Source organism: Scardinius erythrophthalmus, assembly GCF_964197995.2.
Source record: "Scardinius erythrophthalmus genome assembly, chromosome: 22".
NCBI classification, from domain to species: Eukaryota; Metazoa; Chordata; class Actinopteri; order Cypriniformes; family Leuciscidae; genus Scardinius; species Scardinius erythrophthalmus.
In genome coordinates, this window is record NC_138242.1 from 23,539,123 (window position 1) to 23,558,323 (window position 19,201).

Sequence of the window (19,201 nt, forward strand, 5' to 3'; positions counted from 1 at the left end):
CCAATTATCTCTGTGGATTCCTTTGGTTATACTGTAACACTATTAACCCTCATATAAAAGTTTCACATGGCATTGTCTTTCATGCACCTTTTTTTCCAAGCAGTTAACAATATCTACAAGTGGCCACTAGATGGCAGCATGCTGCAAAACTGAAAATAGAGCAGAACAATTGATTCGATTTACTGTTTAATAAGGAATAAGACAAACAAATGATGCGTCATCGATCACTTTTCATTTCAACCTCTTTTTATTTTTATTCTTCTGAAATTCATAGAAACATAAAAAAACAACAATCATCTCCAGAGGCATATCAGTCAGGTATAATGCATGTACTCTAGGCTAAATTTGTGTGTGTATTTATGTGTGTGCAAGCCAGTGTGGGCGTACAGTAAATACTTTTCCCCCTCATTCTTCCCACTGGCTTTGACATCTTCAAAGGGCCTTGTGCCAATACTGCTTCAGAGCAATCATATTTGGGCTGAGTAAAATAATGGAGGTGTTGTACAAACAAAATGAAAGGATGTAAGCCTGAGTGGATCTGTAAAGCAGAGGTATGTGAAGGACTGTGCATTGAATATTCATATCCAGCAATTCTGACAGAGGAGGCAAATGAGAGATCGTAATGATCATGAACTTTTAAACTTCATTTATAAAATGAAGATCATTTTAAGTCCATGGTATTTCTCTTAAAGGGTACACGCTTTCAAGTACATTCAAGTACATATACATAACTGGACCATTGTACTCACATAAAACCACACTGCTGATCCTACAAATGAAGGCTGATAGATAGATAGATAGATAGATAGATAGATAGATAGATAGATAGATAGATAGATAGATAGATAGATAGATAGATAGATAGATAGATAGATAGATAGATAGATAGATAGATAGATAGATAGATAGATAGATAGATATTTGGAAAATGATTACACTGCACACATTTTTTTCTTAATTTTGTTATTGGGTCTTAATTTAATTAACCAAAATTGCACTACATAATTAAGATAAAACTACTATTTGTCAAAGAAATAAGAATGCAAGGTTCATTCTCTGAAAACGAGCCTTATTATTTTATGCAGTTTTGATAAACAAAAGTACTGATTAAAAAAAAATTATTCAGTATAGGGCCTGTCAACAAAAGTGCTGAACAAACAGAATGTATTTGATGCATTTCAGAGCTTTTCAGAGACCAGTAAGTTTTATTTACAGTGCAGTTCTGAGATCAGTCAGAGTTGAGTGCTCCACTGAGATCAACAGCATGCTGAGATCAGTGAAAGCTGCAGTTGGGTTGCTGGTTTGAGATCACTCAGAGATCTTAGAACACTTTAATTAAATTGTTGAGAGAATCATTCAGAGCACTATACTTGGATTAGTCTGAGAGAGGATTGAATACTGGCTACTGCACTGAGATCAGTAAAATCCGCTGTGAGAGGCTCTAGCACTGAAAATATATAGGGGCAGATTAAATTAGCCATATGTGTATGTCTCATCCAAATGCTTGTGGGCTGTGCAGCGATTCAGAAGTACTACTTAGGAAAAGAATGGAGTAGGTGAGGACCGGTGGTCAAGTAGGTAGGGAATGGCCAAAAAAACTATTTTACAGCCGCCACATTAAGTTTGAGTGCAAATGTGTCCAATCATGTACATGTCTTAACTGTTTTTTCCCTTTTTCTTGTCCTTTATATGATTATCTGGTGCATGCTATGCATTCAGCAACATTTCACAAGCTGCAACATAACCTTTCTATTCTGCCACAGACATAATAAATGTCATTGTCATAGCCAACGTGGGTGCTTGAGAAAGAGAGACTTGAAAAAATAAAAAACGATATGCCCCCCAGCTGCACTAAAGCTAAAGGGGATGCTGTTTTACCTCATGATTGATTTGACAGCGGTTGCTTTTGGGACCAAGGGGAATTTGAAAAGTAAGTGGATTTGATTGGCCAGATGCTCCTTTCCTATGCTCTCTTTATGCCCCAGGTCTCTCTATATCTCTTTTTTTGAAGCCTCTCATACACAGAGGGCAAAGTAGGGTGAAAATGAAGGGACTCATGCATATTGATGAAGAGCGTTGTCTGTGACAAGGTGATTTTCAGCATTTTTAGAGGCAAACAAAATAAGCAAGGAGCAGCAGGGATAAATCCTTCATAGATTATACTCCCACTGCAGTGCAACTTAATTGGTAACCATTGCCCTTATTGAACTTAGGGGGTAGGAAATTATACAGACACTATGCAACTAAACTGTGCCCAGAGTTACCATGGAAGCAATGCACTGCATACCAACCTGTCAGCAGAGTCTTGCTTCTGTGTATCTCTCCAGCACATACCCCCTTCAGTCCTTCTCTTTTCCCCCACCCATTTTCATTCTCTCTTATAGATTCCTTTATACAAGATCAGCCTTAAATGCCTCTGAGACATTGGTTATGGTGGGGGAGGTTACTTTCACCATGGTCAGATGGTGAAAATATTACGAACCTTCTGATATTTTCAAACGCTTTGCAGATTGAATAACACTATATCCCAAAAATATGGTCTCACCAAAACCTCTAAAAGGGGCACATTAAAGTCATGGCTATCAGCAGATATGAATATGGCTGATTGGTCTTTAGCTCAGTGCCCTTGAAAGTCTTGTTATGGTTCTTGGGGCATCAGAAATATTCTAAGTCTCTATCTATGCTTTGTCAAAGCAATAGCTTGTTACTGTTTCCGCTCTACTGCTGCTGTAATGTTGCAGACCAGAGGAGCCCCCCTCTGTGATTATCTGCAACTGTGCAGCAGTGTGGTTCATCTGGCCTTCCTCGCTCTCATTGAGCTGCAGCAAACCTGCTTAGGGCTTTTACCATGAAAACGATACACCTACTGTAGCACTACCGGCTTAACCTCAAACTCATCTACTGTTTTAACCATCAAACAAAAGCCATACTTGTTTATGCTAAAGTACACCCATAAAGTACTTAAAAGCCACCTCTGGCTTAATTAAGTATGGGAACTGGAAGCCCAGCTGCACAAAGGCTAACTCTCATATCTCAGGTCTCCCTCTGTCACCCCCTTGGGGTGTTTTGTTTTTTTCTCTCTTGTACATCCTCCAGCCTGCCTCTCTTTTTCGGGCATGTGGTCAGACAGTGGTAATCTGATCAACCACACGTGTGCTGTCCCCCATCTCCACGCACTCAATTTCTTCACTGTTTTCCGCAGCATCCTTTCTCTCAAGTCGATTTTTCTTGGAAGGAGGAAGGAAGGTGAGCAGGACGGGGACAATGGCCAAACAGTGAAAGGCGGTGATGATGGCGGTGAGAAAGAGGCACCTGAAGAGTGTGCGGGTAAGGTTTGAGGGCACGGCCGCAAGAGGGAGCAGAGCTGCCCCATAACACAAGTAACTCTGAAGGGCAGGAACTCCATGTCGCTCCAGAGCCAGTTTCACCCAGCGTGTACGAGTGGATTCCCGGCCTAGAGCAAATGCAGATACTAGCGGAGCGCTGGAGTCCACAGCATAGTTCACCCCGTAGATCAGACACAGCACTGAGACGCAATCCAACTCTACCCGCCACAGAGTCATGAAACCCACCAGCCCAAACTCAACAGAGGCTACCGTCACAGTCAACCAGGCATTCACCAGTGGGTCAGCTGCCAAGAAGGTGGAAAAGAAAAGCAGAAAGAGAGCAGCGATGCAAGAGTTCTTCAGCGGTGCTCCAACCGATGAGGCATAGCGGTCCAAATACACAAAGGATGGATTGAAGATGATGAACTTCACCCTGGAGGTCAGCGACAACTTCCTCAGTGTGTCCAGTAGGATTGACATCTCTTCTCGTTTGTTTTCTGTCGTCTTGGCCACGAGAAACATACGCGAGGCCACCACATCAAATTCCCCATCCGCACGTTTGGCAAAGATAATATCGTCCGAGAAATGCACATAGCAGGGTTGGCTTAGAAAGCCAGACCGCAGGTGCTCTGTGAAGTTGCTGCGTGACAGGCTAGTGGTAATGTTCAGCCCGTGAAGGTAGTTTAGGTAACTCTCGAACCAGGAGATGCGTTCAAAACCTTTGGTGTACTCTAGTAGATCCTCTTGCACGCTGGTGTTCCAGTACTCAATGGACTCATAGATGTAGAAGCCAATCACGGGGCTATAACTGCTGAAATAACGCTGTTGGGCACGGGTGTATGCTATAGTGCTTGTTTCTGTGGCAACCACATTACTAAGATCGGACCCTTCACTGACCTGAAGGTAGCCCATGAGGGCGAAGGAAACATAGACCAAGTAGAAAAGAACCACAAATGGTTTGACATAGGTGTTGGTGATCCAGTCACAGTAGTACCGTTTCATAAAGGCTAGCAGCAGGTGACTCTCGTAAGCACGCAGGGGTCCTGCATCTGTGGCCTCCTCATTGTAATGTGTGTACATGAGGAAGCGGTACCATGCCGGCTTCTGCTGCAGCAACTCAGGCTTTGGTACGCGCCTGCAGAATAGACTGTGACGGTAGTTGTTTTCCAGGTAGCCGGCAAACACCAGGTTGGAGCCATAGAAGGTGAGGATGTAGAGGTAGTTGAAGATAACTGAGATACAGGCGTTCTGACAGAAGAGACGCACGGCCTCAATGTTTGTGAACGGACTTGCCCCAATGCCGAAGGTTACCACGTGCAAGGCCGTGCTAGCTGTGAAGGGCAGCATACAGTCTGAGAATACAGCAGCAACCCGCTCCTTCACATGCTGGTCCTCGCGTGTCCGTCGCCAAGACGACAGCATCTCAAATGTGCCAAACAAGCCATGACCTGGAAGAGATGAAAAGAGAAAATATGTCTTTCAGCGATTTATAAACCTTTATATATAAAACGTGAAGTGGAATGGTCTAAGCGACGCTTGGAATGATTTTAGCAGGCAGCTCTTTCAAGTGACATAAATGGCTGCTGGGAAAAGAGGAGACGTAAATAATTGAACAAAACGGTGACAAGACAGTCACTCTGCAGCTGCATCGCAACAATGGATATCTAAGAAAAAACAGATGCTCTCTTTCTTCTGTTCTGGCACTGCTGTCAAAAAGTGTTTACATGTGTAGCATTTGCACATTCATCAATGAAATCAAATTCTTATCAAATTCAATTCAATCTAATATATAGGCTTTTCAGCCAATGGAAAAACACCATTTCTAATTTATTGCTCATCATCATCACCACCACCAGTGAAATTTAAAGGAAAATCCATCAAAATAAAGAAAGGATCCAGTCTTGAAAGCAGAGAGAAGGAAGCCTCTTGGCCATCACCACCTTTATTTACAGAGAATGATCTAACTATAGCCCACTCTGTCCTTCTCCATCTTCACAGCTGATGAATTTGTAGCTAAATAAATCTCAGTCACACTCCCACATGATAGCCACATGCCATGCAAAATTGATCTGATGTAAGGAGAGAGCCTTACGGATGTGAGGAAGGCTGACAGCCCCTGTAGCCTTGGGACTTCATAGAAGCACAGAAGCCCAAGACATTAGACAAACTGGGTCAGCCTACTTTTAGAAATTGACATAAAGGAACACAGGGTCCTACGATTGAACATAAAGTCTGTATCATGATGAAGCTAACAATCTTACACTACAACATTTATTTCCACGTTTAACTCAAGCAATCACATTATTTTTTTTTTTTTTGCTTCCATGTTTTTAGCTTTCCACATCACTCGCTCGTGCAGGCAGAGTGAGCAGATGGCTCTCACCTACAGTTTTGCCACGGCATCAGTGACTCATCATTCATGACGGAGGTTCCCTCAGTCAGATATTACCAGTACTGCCTCTCTCACAAAGACCTGGGATGTGTGCCTGGCACAAAATCTAGCAGTCACCAGACAGTGCTGACTTGAGGTCGTGGCCTTCACGATTGGACTCTAGTGTACTGATTTCCGGGAGAGCTAAAGATCTCAACTTAAATGAATACGTACGTGTAGATGGTTGCTAAACTACACAATCAAGATCTGTCAGTAAGAGTAAACAAAGTGAAAGAGAGAATTAATTACTATTCTCATGCTGGTTTTTCCTGTTCTCTAACACTTTTGCCTTTGATCTCCCTCTCTCTCTCTTTTAGTCGTTTCCCTCCATACTAAAAGAACCAACAATTTCATTTCCACTCATCTCAAAAGAAAATAAAAAATACCAATGTGACACACAGACTGATTCTCAATATGCAAGTCCTTTATCTCCTGAACATCTTTGCTCATCTCCCCCTTTTCCTCTTAATAAACATGACAATCTTAGCAATTATGGCCTATGATATCTCCTCCTTCCATCTTTCCATTATCATCAGAGGACTGTCAGATGATTCCAGTTGACAGCTAATATCCTTGTAATGGAATTTGTTTTAAATAAAAGGCCGGTGGCTTACAGAGATAAGGGCTATTGTTTTGTCAGACATCCGTTATGATGTAATTATTACATATAGCCCTGCTTTTCTTTGAACCTTATTCAATCCAGTAAGAGCAGCCTGGAATGACATTTATATGCAGCGACACTGGGCGGCTCTAGCAAGTTCTGTTTTTACACTAAGAAAGTGCTCTGCAGGAGAACTCTGCAAGGAGACGCTGTCACTCCCAGGCTGCAATTGGAAACCAGCAGGGCGAATTCTGAGATCGCTGACGTGGATTGGCACAATTGCCAAGGTTAGGATTGAACTGTTGGTGTGTTATAAGAAGGACACAGATGTCAGTCGTCTTGAGATAGAAATGCATTATTAATTTTTTGGAGTGGGTGGCACAGGGTCAATCCAAACGCATAGTCTCGTCTCAGCCTTCGTCTATTTTTCCAAGCCTTCGTTTTTCTTTTCCATTTTTTCTTTTCATTTCTCTGTCTTTTGCCCCAGCCTGTTATTTTCTCAACAGAAGCCTCCTCCCACATGTGGCACTAATTGCTGTGTAAGAGATGGCCAACAAGAGCAAGCGAGATGGATGTGATCTGTCAGGATGCATGTATGCGTGTTGGTAATTATCGCAAGATATCTGCTTGTGTGAATCTGTTCCACAAGCACACAGTTGATTCACCCAGAATGGCTCATGGACAGAAGACAAAATAAGGGGTTGGAATTCCTCTAAAGGTTGTCTGTTGGGCTCTATTAGGAATTCCTTTGATGTGGAGCGTTTCATTTTTAATGATACACCTCGACAAAAGTGCAGTGCAGAGCTTTGCGGTCAGTCAGAAGGTGTACTCGTTTAACCTGACAGTCACAGTAAGTAAATGGAAGATCAAAAGAACGGAGCGAACATGCAAACCGCAAAGACGACTAGCAACTAAAGAGAAAAAAGCACACATCACTGGAATGATAAATATGCCATTCAAAAATATTGGAGGATGCTTTAAATTGATGAACATTAAAGTTTTTTACACTGTTACAAAATCTATTTCAAATACACGCTGCTCTTTTGAACATTCTAATTATCAAGGAATCCAGTAAAAAAAAAAAACAAGTTTCCTCAGAAATATTAAACAGCATACCTGTGTTCAATATTAGTATTAAGAAGAAACTTTTCTTAAAACACCAAATCAGCAAATTAGGATGTTTTCTGATGGATAATGTGACACTGAATACTGGAGTAATGGCTACAGAAAATTCAGCTTTGCAATCATAGGAATAAATTACATTTTAAATATATTAAAATAGAAAACAGTTATTTTAAATTGTAATCCAATTTCACAGTATTGCTGTTTTAATGTATTCCTGATCAAATAAATGCAGCCTTGGTGAGCGTCAAAAAATTTGCATAACAGGGAGAAATAATATAATCTCACCTAACATGACAAAAGGGATGCCCAGGTATGTTGAATTGTATTTCCCTCCTGTGAGGTTGAAGATGCCCGCAGAGGTGAGTGTAGCAAGGCTGACGGTCACCAGAGCCAGAAGGCCCAGCCAGGGCTTTGTACGTACACAGTCTCGCATTGAGCAGCACAGCATGGCCAGTGTGAGACACGCGGCCAGGCTAAAGAGCAACGGCCGCTCTGATACACGACTGGTCCTTTGGAAGTCCCTCTGAAGAGAAGAAGAGGTAAAGGGGTTTAGACTAAGCTCCGGATGAGCCTCTCCAAAGTTCTCCAGCTCCCTGCAGAACAGCAGCTCCCAGCTGGCCGCCACCACTTCGTTCAGTGGGCTGACCGCTTGCAGGTAGTACGTGAGTTGAAGGGCTCGAGCAGAACGCACCCCGTCTCTCCCTCCACCTGCCAGGACTCCACCCAGTTGGTGCCCAATGTAGGCCTCCCGCCCATCTTTGAGTTTGGTGATGGGATAACGCAGAGGGGCTACTGAATGGTTGGATGCACGTGCCGATCTCATCTCTTCCAGAACCCGCAGGATGTCGTCCACGATGCAGCTCTTGCTATCATCCAGCAGGCAGAGGTGGGCAAAAGTGTAGTTGAATCCCAGCATAGGAACCTGGATCTGAGTGATTGTGTTGTGTAGCTTGAGGTGGAAAAAGAGAAGGATAAAATGTTTTACTAATACAGACAGGTAATAGATAAAAGTTTTTTTTATGTTTTTGTAAGAAGTCTACTATGCTCAACAAGGCAGAATTTATTTGATCAAATGTTAAATGTAATTCATCACTGTGATGACAAAGCTGAATTTTCAGCATTACACCAGTCTTCAGAGTCACATAGTCCCTCAAAATCTTTAAAATATGCTGATTTGGTGCTCAAGAAACATTTATTATTATCAGCGTTGAAAACAGTTGTGCTGCCTAATATTTTTATGGAAACCCTGGTGAATTTTTGATGAACAGAAAGTTCAAAAGAACAACATTTATTTGAAATTATTTGTTTTGTAACAAGGTTAAAGTCTTTACTGTCATTGATCAAATGAATGTGTCCTTGCTGAATAAAAGTATTATTTTCTTAATTTCTTTTAACAACAAGTTTTGAATGGTAGTGTATGTTCATGCACACATTAGGAATAAATTAAATAATAAAACCTTTAATACTCAAGAGTAAACTTTAAGTATTTGATTATGTCACATTTCATCGCATTCAGTTGCTACTATCTTGTTGCCAGGCAACAAGAAAGCATGTTGCTGCAGGAAGAGTGTGCCAACAAGACAAACAGAACATAAAAGAAAAACTTTTTAGACTTTCTTCAACAGGAATCCATGTGAGAAGCGGATTTATTGTCCTCTGAGGTCAGTGTCTCTGCTTTGTGAATGTCAGACTGATTAGACTGTGTCAGACTCAGATCACCGGGGGAGGCTACCTCCTCCAATCCTCCGGCCTCCTCGAGCAGCAAAGAAATGTCAGACACACACCGATCAGGCCTCTAATTGCTCAAGCTTGATAATTAACCCTCAGTTGGAGACTAAAGCATGACATTGCATGCCCACAGTCTTTATGCATATCAACAGAAGAAAAAAAAAGAAAAAAAAATTATATATTGCACAGAATATAATCACCTCAAATCCTTTGAACCATGATTTTTCCCTCTTTCAGAATCAGATCTTGACATACACAATTGTCACACTCTTTTAAATCGTGGATCAGCAGAGGAGAGCTCACCAAAGGTGGTCTATGATACAGTGAACAAGGTAATACTGAGACCTGTTGTGTTGTGTGTGTGCAGGGAGAATATAAAGAAGGTTTTATTTCTGGAAAATGCAATGCTGTGTGAATTTTAAAAAGTTCTTTAGATGCGGTTGCTGCTCACGGCTTAGTTCAATTAGCTTAAATTGAAATTAATGTTTTGAGTTAGAAAGGATGAGCACGATGCACGAGAAGTGAGTATTTTGCAATAAAAGAGTCTATGCTAGCAAAATGTCACTTTATGTGAAGCCACAATTTCAAAATCTCACAAAAAGAGGTCAACTGCTCATTTGCCAGTACAGTATAAGCAGAAGTTGCTAGCATCATATTTCATGTTGGGGAGTGAATTTGGGATCTGAATTGGGAAGCTGTTACAGGAAGAAAAAGTAGGCCACAAAATAAAACTCTGACTGGCACATTGCATTAAATATTTCTAATACTAAAAATATATATATCTGCTGGAGAGCTGTGGGAAGACAACTTTTATTTGAAATCCAGTTAATATGATAGCACCCGTTCCACAGAAGAGTTAAAATTACAGATTTGTTCAGTTTTGAAAGGCAGACTTTTGTCAGTTATTCTCTCACTGATTCCTGAAAAAAGGGACTCATCAAAATAAGTCAAGCAATTTTCAGCTTTTTTATAAGTTATACAAGATTTTGTTTTCTAAGTAATTTTAATATAATTTAAGTTAAAATTACTTAAACATTCAAGTTGATTGTAGCCTACTTAAAAATGTACTGCAGAATTATAATTCTTTTTTTTTAAGTGTATCTACTTGATTTCCTTTACATGTTTTACCTCTGAAATATGAGAAAGACTAACAAGCTTCAAAGAAAAATGTTGTTGGAGGTGTCAAAAAGTAGCCAAATCAACAAAATGTTAATTAATGGAGTTTTGACAAAACTGTAGCCGTTCAAACGTGTGAAACAAAGCAAATTTGTTGCTCACCTTTAGGACTGTGTTGACGTGGTGAGGGTCCAACACGCTCCCCCGGCGCGAAGTCACGATGACCCGGCCATATCTCCCGGGTGTTTGCAAGTCCGAGTACAGCGTGTGTTTGGACCGGTTCACGGGGAACAAACTATCCACCAAGTTCCCCTCGATCTTCGCCAGGCTGTGTTTGGGGGCTAACAGGTACTCCACGTTTTCCTCTATGCGGTATCTGCTGAAGCTCGCGCCCAGCAGGATAGAGATCAGCACGGGCGCGGAGGCGAAAAACACCGGGTGATTGGCGACAAAGTGGCCCAGTTTGTGGAATGATGTCCTAAGCCCTTCGTGCAACACTTGTCGCAACATCCTAGAATGCAGCAACAGCGCAAGGGCGATGAACCAGCATCAGCATCAGAGATCCGGAGCATCAGTGTTCAACCCACGCAGCTGGATCACTGAAATGATGAAGCGTTGCGTTGAATATCATCAGGTCCTGCTGGGTCAGAGACATCTTGTTAGTACTGCTTTGTTATTTACTTCAAAAAGAGAATTCAGAATCAAAATGCATTCGAAACTCTACAACGTAGCCTAGAGGCATGTGGCAACATCAGTGTGCGATTTAGCCTAATCAGTGACTTTCAAAGCTGACGACTTTTCTTTCAGTATTCTGTCAGTTCATTTTGGGGCGCAGTCGGCTGAGGTTCGTCTCACGCAACCCAAATGGTCTTTTGCGCCGCCAGTACAGTAGCTCAATTATAGCCTACCTCAAAGACATTTTAAACAAAACGCTAAAACGGTTTGGGATGTGTAAAACTACAACGAAACGATACATAATGGAACTATTATGATTTAGCATCCCACAGCGATCGAGTAGTTAGACATATATACATAACGTAAGTTTAGACCCCTCAATTAATTTGTTTTGACGTCCTTTGGGGTTCAAGCCTTGGGGGTCAGCATCCAGTCCCCACCCCATAATTCGCACTCATGGGCAGTAGTGGTCACTTTCTAAGGGAGTGACAGGTTATATTCCTAGACAAGTGAAAAAAAGAGAAAAAAACCTTAAACCAGCCTGACGAGCTGAAAAGTGGCCAAAACCTAGCTGGTTTAATTTTTTTTACGACAGGGAAATAAATGTGGTTCTGAATTATTACCAGTCACGTCTTGCAGTTTCATGCCATCTGAGAGACCCAATTTCCATAACTGCGTCGTTGATCCGAGTGCCAGAGGTGATATGCTCAATTCTCGTAGACTATTAGAAACGAATCACTTTTCTCTTTGAATATGTCCACAGCGTCTTGGAAAGGATGAATCCTGTACGGTACCTATAACAGTGAACTGGTCATGCAGCCTACTTACAAACAGTTTCAAATGCGCAAATACAGTTTTGTATATTCCATTATCTATGAGGTGCGTGTCATTGATCCATATTAATCCCGTACCGCGCCCAGCACAACCGCTATCCGCTGTTACCAGTCTAAAAACACGAATCTCCACCACCGACCCGCGGCGCAGAATGCGTGCGAGCTCCGCGCAGATCCAGCTCGGCCACTTGTGTGCATTTCCTTACCGACTTAAGACATTCGTTACTGCGCTGAACACAAGACAGGTCCGCACAAAAAAATATTCACGAACGAACGAGATGCGGCACTTAAATGCTCAGTTACGGAGCTGATTCAGAAGTTCCAGTTTCCCGAAGAGCCGACCGGTAAATGCCGCCGGTGCCCCCACCCCCATTACACTTAATCACGGGAAGCTGTTTGTCGAAAGGAACGCTTTTCTGATTGGTCTGTAAACGTTAGACCATACAACACGCATAGAGATAACGATTATGTGACGGAATTGTATTTTGTGTGACACCCTGTTATAGAAACGGTTTGCAATTACCCTACTACTATAAGCTACTGTTTTACACGTACAATTATTGTCTCAGTACGCACATACTTCAACTGATCATCTGATGAGCGCTTTACACTCTAAAAATAAAGGTTTCTAAAAGAAGCTTTTCACAGCGATGCAGCAGAAGAACCATTTTGGCTTCCCCAAAGAATCTTTCATTGAAAAGTTCTTAAAAGTGCAAAGTACAAAGAACAATTTAGAAAAGCTAAAATAATCATTTGTTCAATACAAAGGTTCCATATATTTTTAAGAGTGTGTGAAAGGCATAACACATCTTTATAAACCATAATGAAGTAAAAACATTTAGCATTTGCCCTCTATACTTTTTGTCAACACCCTACAGATGCAACAGACTTTGTACCAATATTTGCCTACAGAGGAGAAAAATAGTGCTCATAAATGAAAACCAGTCCTAGGCTTGATTCAGCACCATGGACAGAGACGACTACAGTACCAGTAATAGTTTGGTCTTTTTGGATCTTGAAGATGAAATTGAGGCCCATTAATGCACTTGAAAGTTTACCCTAATCTTTTTCTTCTGACGTGCTATTGATATTATTCCAACAATGTTCTCACTAAAATTTTGACCATTTTTACAGATTGTATTTTTATTTATCCAGAGGAAGTTCAATCACGGCCAGGGTTAAACTGTCCCAGCTCTCTCTGAATTCCTCAGACAGACAGACAGTCTCCGGCCAACAGATCATTTAATAACAGTGGAACAGACTGCTGAAGTGCAGGGGCACGGCTCTGGATTTACCCATGCATGTCTAATCAAGTACTGAGCCCGTGATTCAGCATGGCTCCCCTACCTGGACTGCTCCAGTGCCTTTTGCTCTCCTCTGAGAGTTATTTGATATTGAACATATCCATTTTACACGTCCAAAAGGGTTTTTGGAACAATGCCAACCATTTTGGGTTCCCCAAAGAACCTTTCAGTGAAACGGTTCTCAAAAGAACCATTTTTCCTTAGAGTGAAGAACATTAGAAAAATCTAAAGGTGTTGGAACCATCGATGACAATACAGAACCTTTGTAGCACAACTAGATTTTGTATGTGGTTTATTTTAATCCACAGTGAGGTTGTTCAAATAGAAATATGTTTTTATCTTCCTGCATCTAACCTTTGACCATGCTGTAGACATAAAAGCAGGGCTTGTAATGATCATCACTGTTTTATATGGTTATTGCCATGGCAACGATGCCTCCTGTAGCCCATGCTTTGCCATAACGTTCCAGCAAACTGACAAAGAGTGGTTTCCATGGTTACAGCTTTAGGGCACCATTGTGACTTCACAGCTGAAAGTGCTGGTTGTGTTTAATGTCTGTAATACCTGTCTGAGTAAATATTTGGACTCACATTGTATTATTGCTTCTACAGTATATTGTGCTGGCCTGGCATTATATGGACTAGCAACACCAAAGTAATGGGTTTGATTCCTAGGGAAAACAGATACTGGTAAAATGTGAATAAATGTAAATCTATAAATGTTCCTGTAAATTAACTAACACAAAAAAAGCTGAGTTTATTTTAGGAGGCAAGAGAAGAACTGAAGTTTATAACCATAAAAAGGTATCGAAGATTCAGTTTTCAGAGAGAGGTGGGAGTTTGGTCTACAATGGGTTCTGGAAAGAGTCAAAGATCAGAGCTCAAATCTCACTTGAGCTGTACGATGTTCAGAGAAAACCTGAACTGAGTAAAGCTCTGTTTGCTTGCTGTGCAGTGGAGTCTGGGGAAAAGTTGATGTGAGAGGAAGGAGGAGACCTGGATTGAGAGAAGAGGAGAAATAGAGACAGTTAGAGAGTTAGTGGGAAAGAGAGTAAGAGTGATGGAAGGGGGAGGGAGAGGAGAGAGGTGCAGAGAAAGGAAGGGAGGAGAGAAAATGTGAGCTGAATGTCAATGATGTAATTTTCCTTCCCGTAATCTTTATCCTCATTTTACCTCAAACTTTTTTGAATCATTTTCTTAATCAGACATGTTTTCTTAGATTCTTAGATACATTCACACTTGATCAAAACTGTAAAAGATAATAACAGTTTTTCTCAGATAATGTCTTTGATTCTATGTTTAAGCTTGGTTTAAATTGTTTTCCCCTTTTTAGGCATACACTTAACCAAATGTTGTAAATACAAACAAACACATAAACAAATATTAAGATTTAATCCCTGAAAACAAGTCTTAAAGGGATAGATCACCCAAAAATGAGAACTCTGACATAATTTACTAACCTTCACATCATTTCAAACCTGTATGACTTTCTCTCATCTGCAGAACACAAAAGAAGATATTTTAAAGAATATTGGTGACTAAACAGTTGACAGTAGCCATTGACTTCCATAGTAGGGGAAGTCAATGGTTGCCGTCAACTGTCTGGTTACCAACATTCTTTAAAACATCTTCTTTTGTGTTCAACAGAAGAAAGAAACTCATACAGGTTCTGAACAAAATGAGGGTGAGTAAATGATGTCAGAATTTTCATTTTTGGGTGAACTATCCCTTTAAAGACCTTACATCGTGACTTTGTAGTTTATTTTGAGCATTTTTCTTTCTCCGAACAGATGTCATTGTCTTGCTCTATCTGCCAGGATCTCTGTTCCCAGAAACCATAAGTGTTGCTAGACCCCAGTGAAAACAGCAGTTGCAGTAAGCAATTTGTGTTTTTTCACTGTGATTTACCCCTTATATAGTCACTAAATCTGTATGGTTCTGATATACTGTACATCTACTGACACATATTTCATTCAGCCACAGCAGCTCCTGTTTAAGTAGGGGGCTGAATGTAATTAATAAACAATCTCTCCACTAATACATCTCTCCATCTGTCTGGCCTTATGACGATTTCATCCCAAGACGACCAACACAAATGAGAGATTGAGGGTTATGTGGATTTACAGTGTGGGCACTTCATGTCTGATGGCAGTAGCCTATAAAATCCCCTATTTGTCTCTCTGTTTTTCTCTGAAGGTGAATAAGTCAAGATAAATGATAACCAACAATAGAAGGAAAAATCTGCATAGACACAGAACAGGAAAGGATGCACACAATGAGAGAGAAATTACCTTTCTGACAATTTGAATCCTGAAGCTTATTGGTTCATCGCATCCTGCTGACTCAAACTGGGCACAAGAATTGCATGGTAATCCCCACCACATGCTCACAGGAAACGCTAAACATATTTACAACAAATGAGTCAATTCAGAAATAAACACACAAACACACACTGACATGTTCCTATAAACCAGTCAACCAGTCATGTCCCGTTTTAGAATTTGGGATAATACAGTGAAAATGTTGTATTAAATTAAATTGCAATTAAATAAAACAATTCTCACTATTGATATCAACCTTTTGTAGCCCAATGTATATATCGAACAATTCATATCCATTTATATTATTCTACAGCCATTGCATTTTTGTATCATTACAGGTGAGTTTAGAGTTAAGATTGGAGTTAAGTGTAATACAAATATATTATACATTGTGCATTGACATGCTATTGATCACTTGTATGCAACATTCCAAGAACTAGCATTTTCACAACAATATTTATGAATTTTTATGCTTCTGTCTTCAGGTTACCATGTTGAAATGAACAATGATATACACTATGTACCCACTCAAAGTAATAGTACATTCAGCACATCTTCTCTTTCTTTACACTGAATTTTTCATTTCTGTCCATCGCTTTTCATCTCCCTTAACAATAATCCTTACAAAATAGGCAGAAGATTTATATTCCCAATAGTTGTTTTCCTGGCTTTGCAGTTTAAAGCAAACAACAACAGAGGAACAGTTTGAAAAGGTGTTTATAACAAGAGCCCACTTTCATTGGCCTGGCAGTTAGCTGGCAGTTAGATGAGCTCAGTGGAGGCAAGAGAGAGAGAGAGAGAGAGAGAGAGAGAGAGAGAGAGAGAGAGAGAGAGAGAGAGAGAGAGAGAGAGAGAGAGAGAGAGAGAAGAGAGAGAGAGAGAGAGAGAGAGAGAGGAGAGAGAGAGAGAGAGAGAGAGAGAGAGAGAGAGAGAGAGAGAGAGAGAGAGAGAGAGAGAGAGAGAGAGAGAGAGAGAGAGAGAGAGAGAGAGAGAGAGAGAGAGAGAGAGAGAGAGAGAGAGAGAGAGAGAGAGAGAGAGAGAGAGAGAGAGAGAGAGAGAGAGAGAGAGAGAGAGAGAGAGAGAGAGAGAGAGAGAGAGAGAGAGAGAGAGAGAGAGAGAGAGAGAGAGAGAGAGAGAGAGAGAGAGAGAGAGAGAGAGAGAGAGAGAGAGAGAGAGAGAGAGAGAGAGAGAGAGAGAGAGAGAGAGAGAGAGAGAGAGAGAGAGAGAGAGAGAGAGAGAGAGAGAGAGAGAGAGAGAGAGAGAGAGAGAGAGAGAGAGAGAGAGAGAGAGAGAGAGAGAGAGAGAGAGAGAGAGAGAGAGAGAGAGAGAGAGAGAGAGAGAGAGAGAGAGAGAGAGAGAGAGAGAGAGAGAGAGGAGAGAGAGAGAGAGAGAGAGAGAGAGAGAGAGAGAGAGAGAGAGAGAGAGAGAGAGGAGAGAGAGAGAGAGAGAGAAGAGAGAGAGAGAGAGAGAGAGAGAGAGAGAGAGAGAGAGAGGAGAGAGAGAGATTGAGATTGAGACATCTGTCCAAGCAGCACTGGGAACACTGAACCAATGAGCCAAGGAATGTCTTTAACTTCCCTGGGCTTCTCTCTATTTTCTTAATTACTGTTTATAAGAAGATAGCTTAGATATTAAAAAAAAAAGACTTGGCCAAAATATGTGAACACCTGAACACCACATCCATATGTGCTATATACTTCACATTTAATGTTCAAACCATGGCCATTAATAGGGATTTTGTCCTCTCTTTGCTTTGGAGTTCCAATTTGTTAATTAGAAGCGGTGTCCTCATTCCTTGGCTCTTTTGTGCAAGGAATGAAATGATAAAACATTGACAGTCAATGAGAATCCATCCTGCTTTAAGACATGTTTAAACCAAGGACAATATAACTATAACAATTAAGATATAGTTCTTAATATCATTCTAAATATAAAAGAATAGCAGAGTCCACACCACAACTATAACGGCAATGACAAACTATACAGTTGGAATCACTGTCAGAACAAGATTTTTCCAGCTGATGAACAATAAAAACAGTGACAGCCAATCAGAATCCATCTTGCTTTAAAGAGCAGAATTAAAGCGGCAGACGATAAAACTGCAGTGCGTGCTTATAATAAACAGAACAATATTATGCATAGGTGAAGATGCTAATATAGTTATTGCTATGGATATCTTTGTAGTTATCGTTCTTGGTGTGAACAGGCCTCTAGAAATTATGTTTTCAGACTGACTGAAACTGTGTTTGATTCTTGCATATCAATGGGAGAATGCTTGTTACTGTGTTAATGGTTTTACCACAGTGACCCCTGGTTTCACAGACATACTTATCTTAAAATATGGTTTTGTCTCAAGATGCACACCAGTAATGTTTTTTTTAAGGAACGTCTTATGAAAGCTACTAAAATGTCCTAATTTAACTAAGGCCTAATCATGGCTTAATCTAAGCCTTGTCTGTGAAACCAGGCCTGAATGTGTCAGGAAGGTTAACAAAAAGATGCATAAATGTGTAATATTGACACATTATGGCTGCTCTTGGCTAAACAGGTTGTGTTAGATGCTATGAACAACAAATCCGCAGGTTGAGTTCATTTTAAAACCACACATATCTATGTGTGAAAACAGCTGAATTCGTCCAACACAGTTTTATGTAATATACACATCATTTGTGTAATTTTTCTATAAATATTTTAAGACTCCCGTTCTAAGCAATTTACCTTCCTGTAGCAAGATGTCTTACCACTCAGCATCTAACGTGCAAATTGCCCCTAAGCTAATTTGGTGGGAGGATTTATAACGTTATCTAATTCAAACGAGTCGCTCTCCAGCTCATTGAGAAAGTTGATGTTCTTGTTTAACGTGTCACATTTGTAAAAGAACGAGCAGGGAGCATGAAAAGGTAATCCACAGTCCCAGGAGGGGCCGGAAATCAGGGTCCATTAAGAGAAGGAAATTAATGATTAATTAGTTAATAAGCAAGATAACAGGCAGTGCATGATTGTATGGGATACTGCAGATTATGTACCATTTAGTTTATTGCGTAGGGATGAAGACGGTGTGTGCAGCCATTCAGGTTGAGCTACAATAAGACAGATCGAAATAAGCCATTCATCACTGTAATTCAGTTTCTATGCAGACCCTTTAAGTCAGGATAATAATTCACTGTCTTATTGTCCTATGATTAATTCAGTTTGTTTAGAAGACAGCATACCCAAAGGGACTGTCTGAGTGAGTCGATGAACATGAGCATTAAAGAGGGAAAGTGAGAGGATAGATGGATGAAAAGATGGATGGTTGCGTGGAAAAGCTCTAGGGCTTTTCTGAGAGGAGACATTGCTGTTACTTGATCCCAATCCAGCCAGAAGCACACACGAAGGGGTAATTCACACAAAAAAAATTCATAATTTACTCACTCTTATGTTGCCTCGAACCCATATGCTGTTGTTTTTTCTGTGGAACACAAGAGTAGACATTTTATTAGATTCGTGGCAGTTTATAGTCAACAAAAAGGACAGAAACACATTAAAGCACCATAGAAGTATTATAAAAAGTTGTCATGCACTGTGTTTCAAGCCTTCTGAAGCCATATGATAACATTATGTAATAAAAATACAGAAATGTAAGTCATTTTTTACTGATAATCTTGTTCTTCCTGGTCACAAAATTATGACAGAATTAACAAACCCTTTAATTCTCAACCAATGGCCTTTTATCTTATGCATACTGGCACAAACACTGGAG

The 19,201-nt window shown here is 40.5% G+C and overlaps 1 protein-coding gene across 2 annotated transcripts; it reads right to left on the reverse strand.

The window, feature by feature from the left end:
• Window positions 1-308: 308 nt before the first annotated feature.
• Window positions 309-18,910, reverse strand: ptchd1 (patched domain containing 1). Of its 2 annotated transcripts, XM_081352002.1 has the most exons (5): window positions 18,874-18,910; window positions 15,430-15,536; window positions 10,490-10,964; window positions 7,769-8,432; window positions 309-4,774 (listed from the first exon to the last, which is right to left on the reverse strand). In XM_081352002.1, the coding sequence occupies exons 3-5, from the start codon at window positions 10,835-10,837 to the stop codon at window positions 3,123-3,125; spliced, it is 2,664 nt and encodes an 887-aa protein (XP_081208128.1). In that variant the 5' UTR covers window positions 10,838-10,964; window positions 15,430-15,536; window positions 18,874-18,910; the 3' UTR covers window positions 309-3,122. The 2 variants fall into 2 exon arrangements, with proteins under 2 accessions (XP_081208128.1, XP_081208129.1); XM_081352003.1 differs by lacking the exons at window positions 15,430-15,536; window positions 18,874-18,910 and adding an exon at window positions 11,626-12,087.
• Between the last annotated feature and the right edge of the window lie 291 nt (window positions 18,911-19,201).

What these genes read in the sequence shown, in the direction of transcription:
- ptchd1 (XM_081352002.1), bottom strand. Translation starts at nt 10,837, where the DNA reads ATGTTGCGACAAGTGTTGCACGAAGGGCTTAGGACATCATTCCACAAA. An exon ending in ACGTCAACACAGTCCTAAAG is followed by an intron (nt 8,433 to 10,489) that starts GTGAGCAACAAA and finishes TTCCACCTCAAG; the next exon opens with CTACACAACACAATCACTCA. An exon ending in CATCCCTTTTGTCATGTTAG is followed by an intron (nt 4,775 to 7,768) that starts GTGAGATTATAT and finishes CATCTCTTCCAG; the next exon opens with GTCATGGCTTGTTTGGCACA.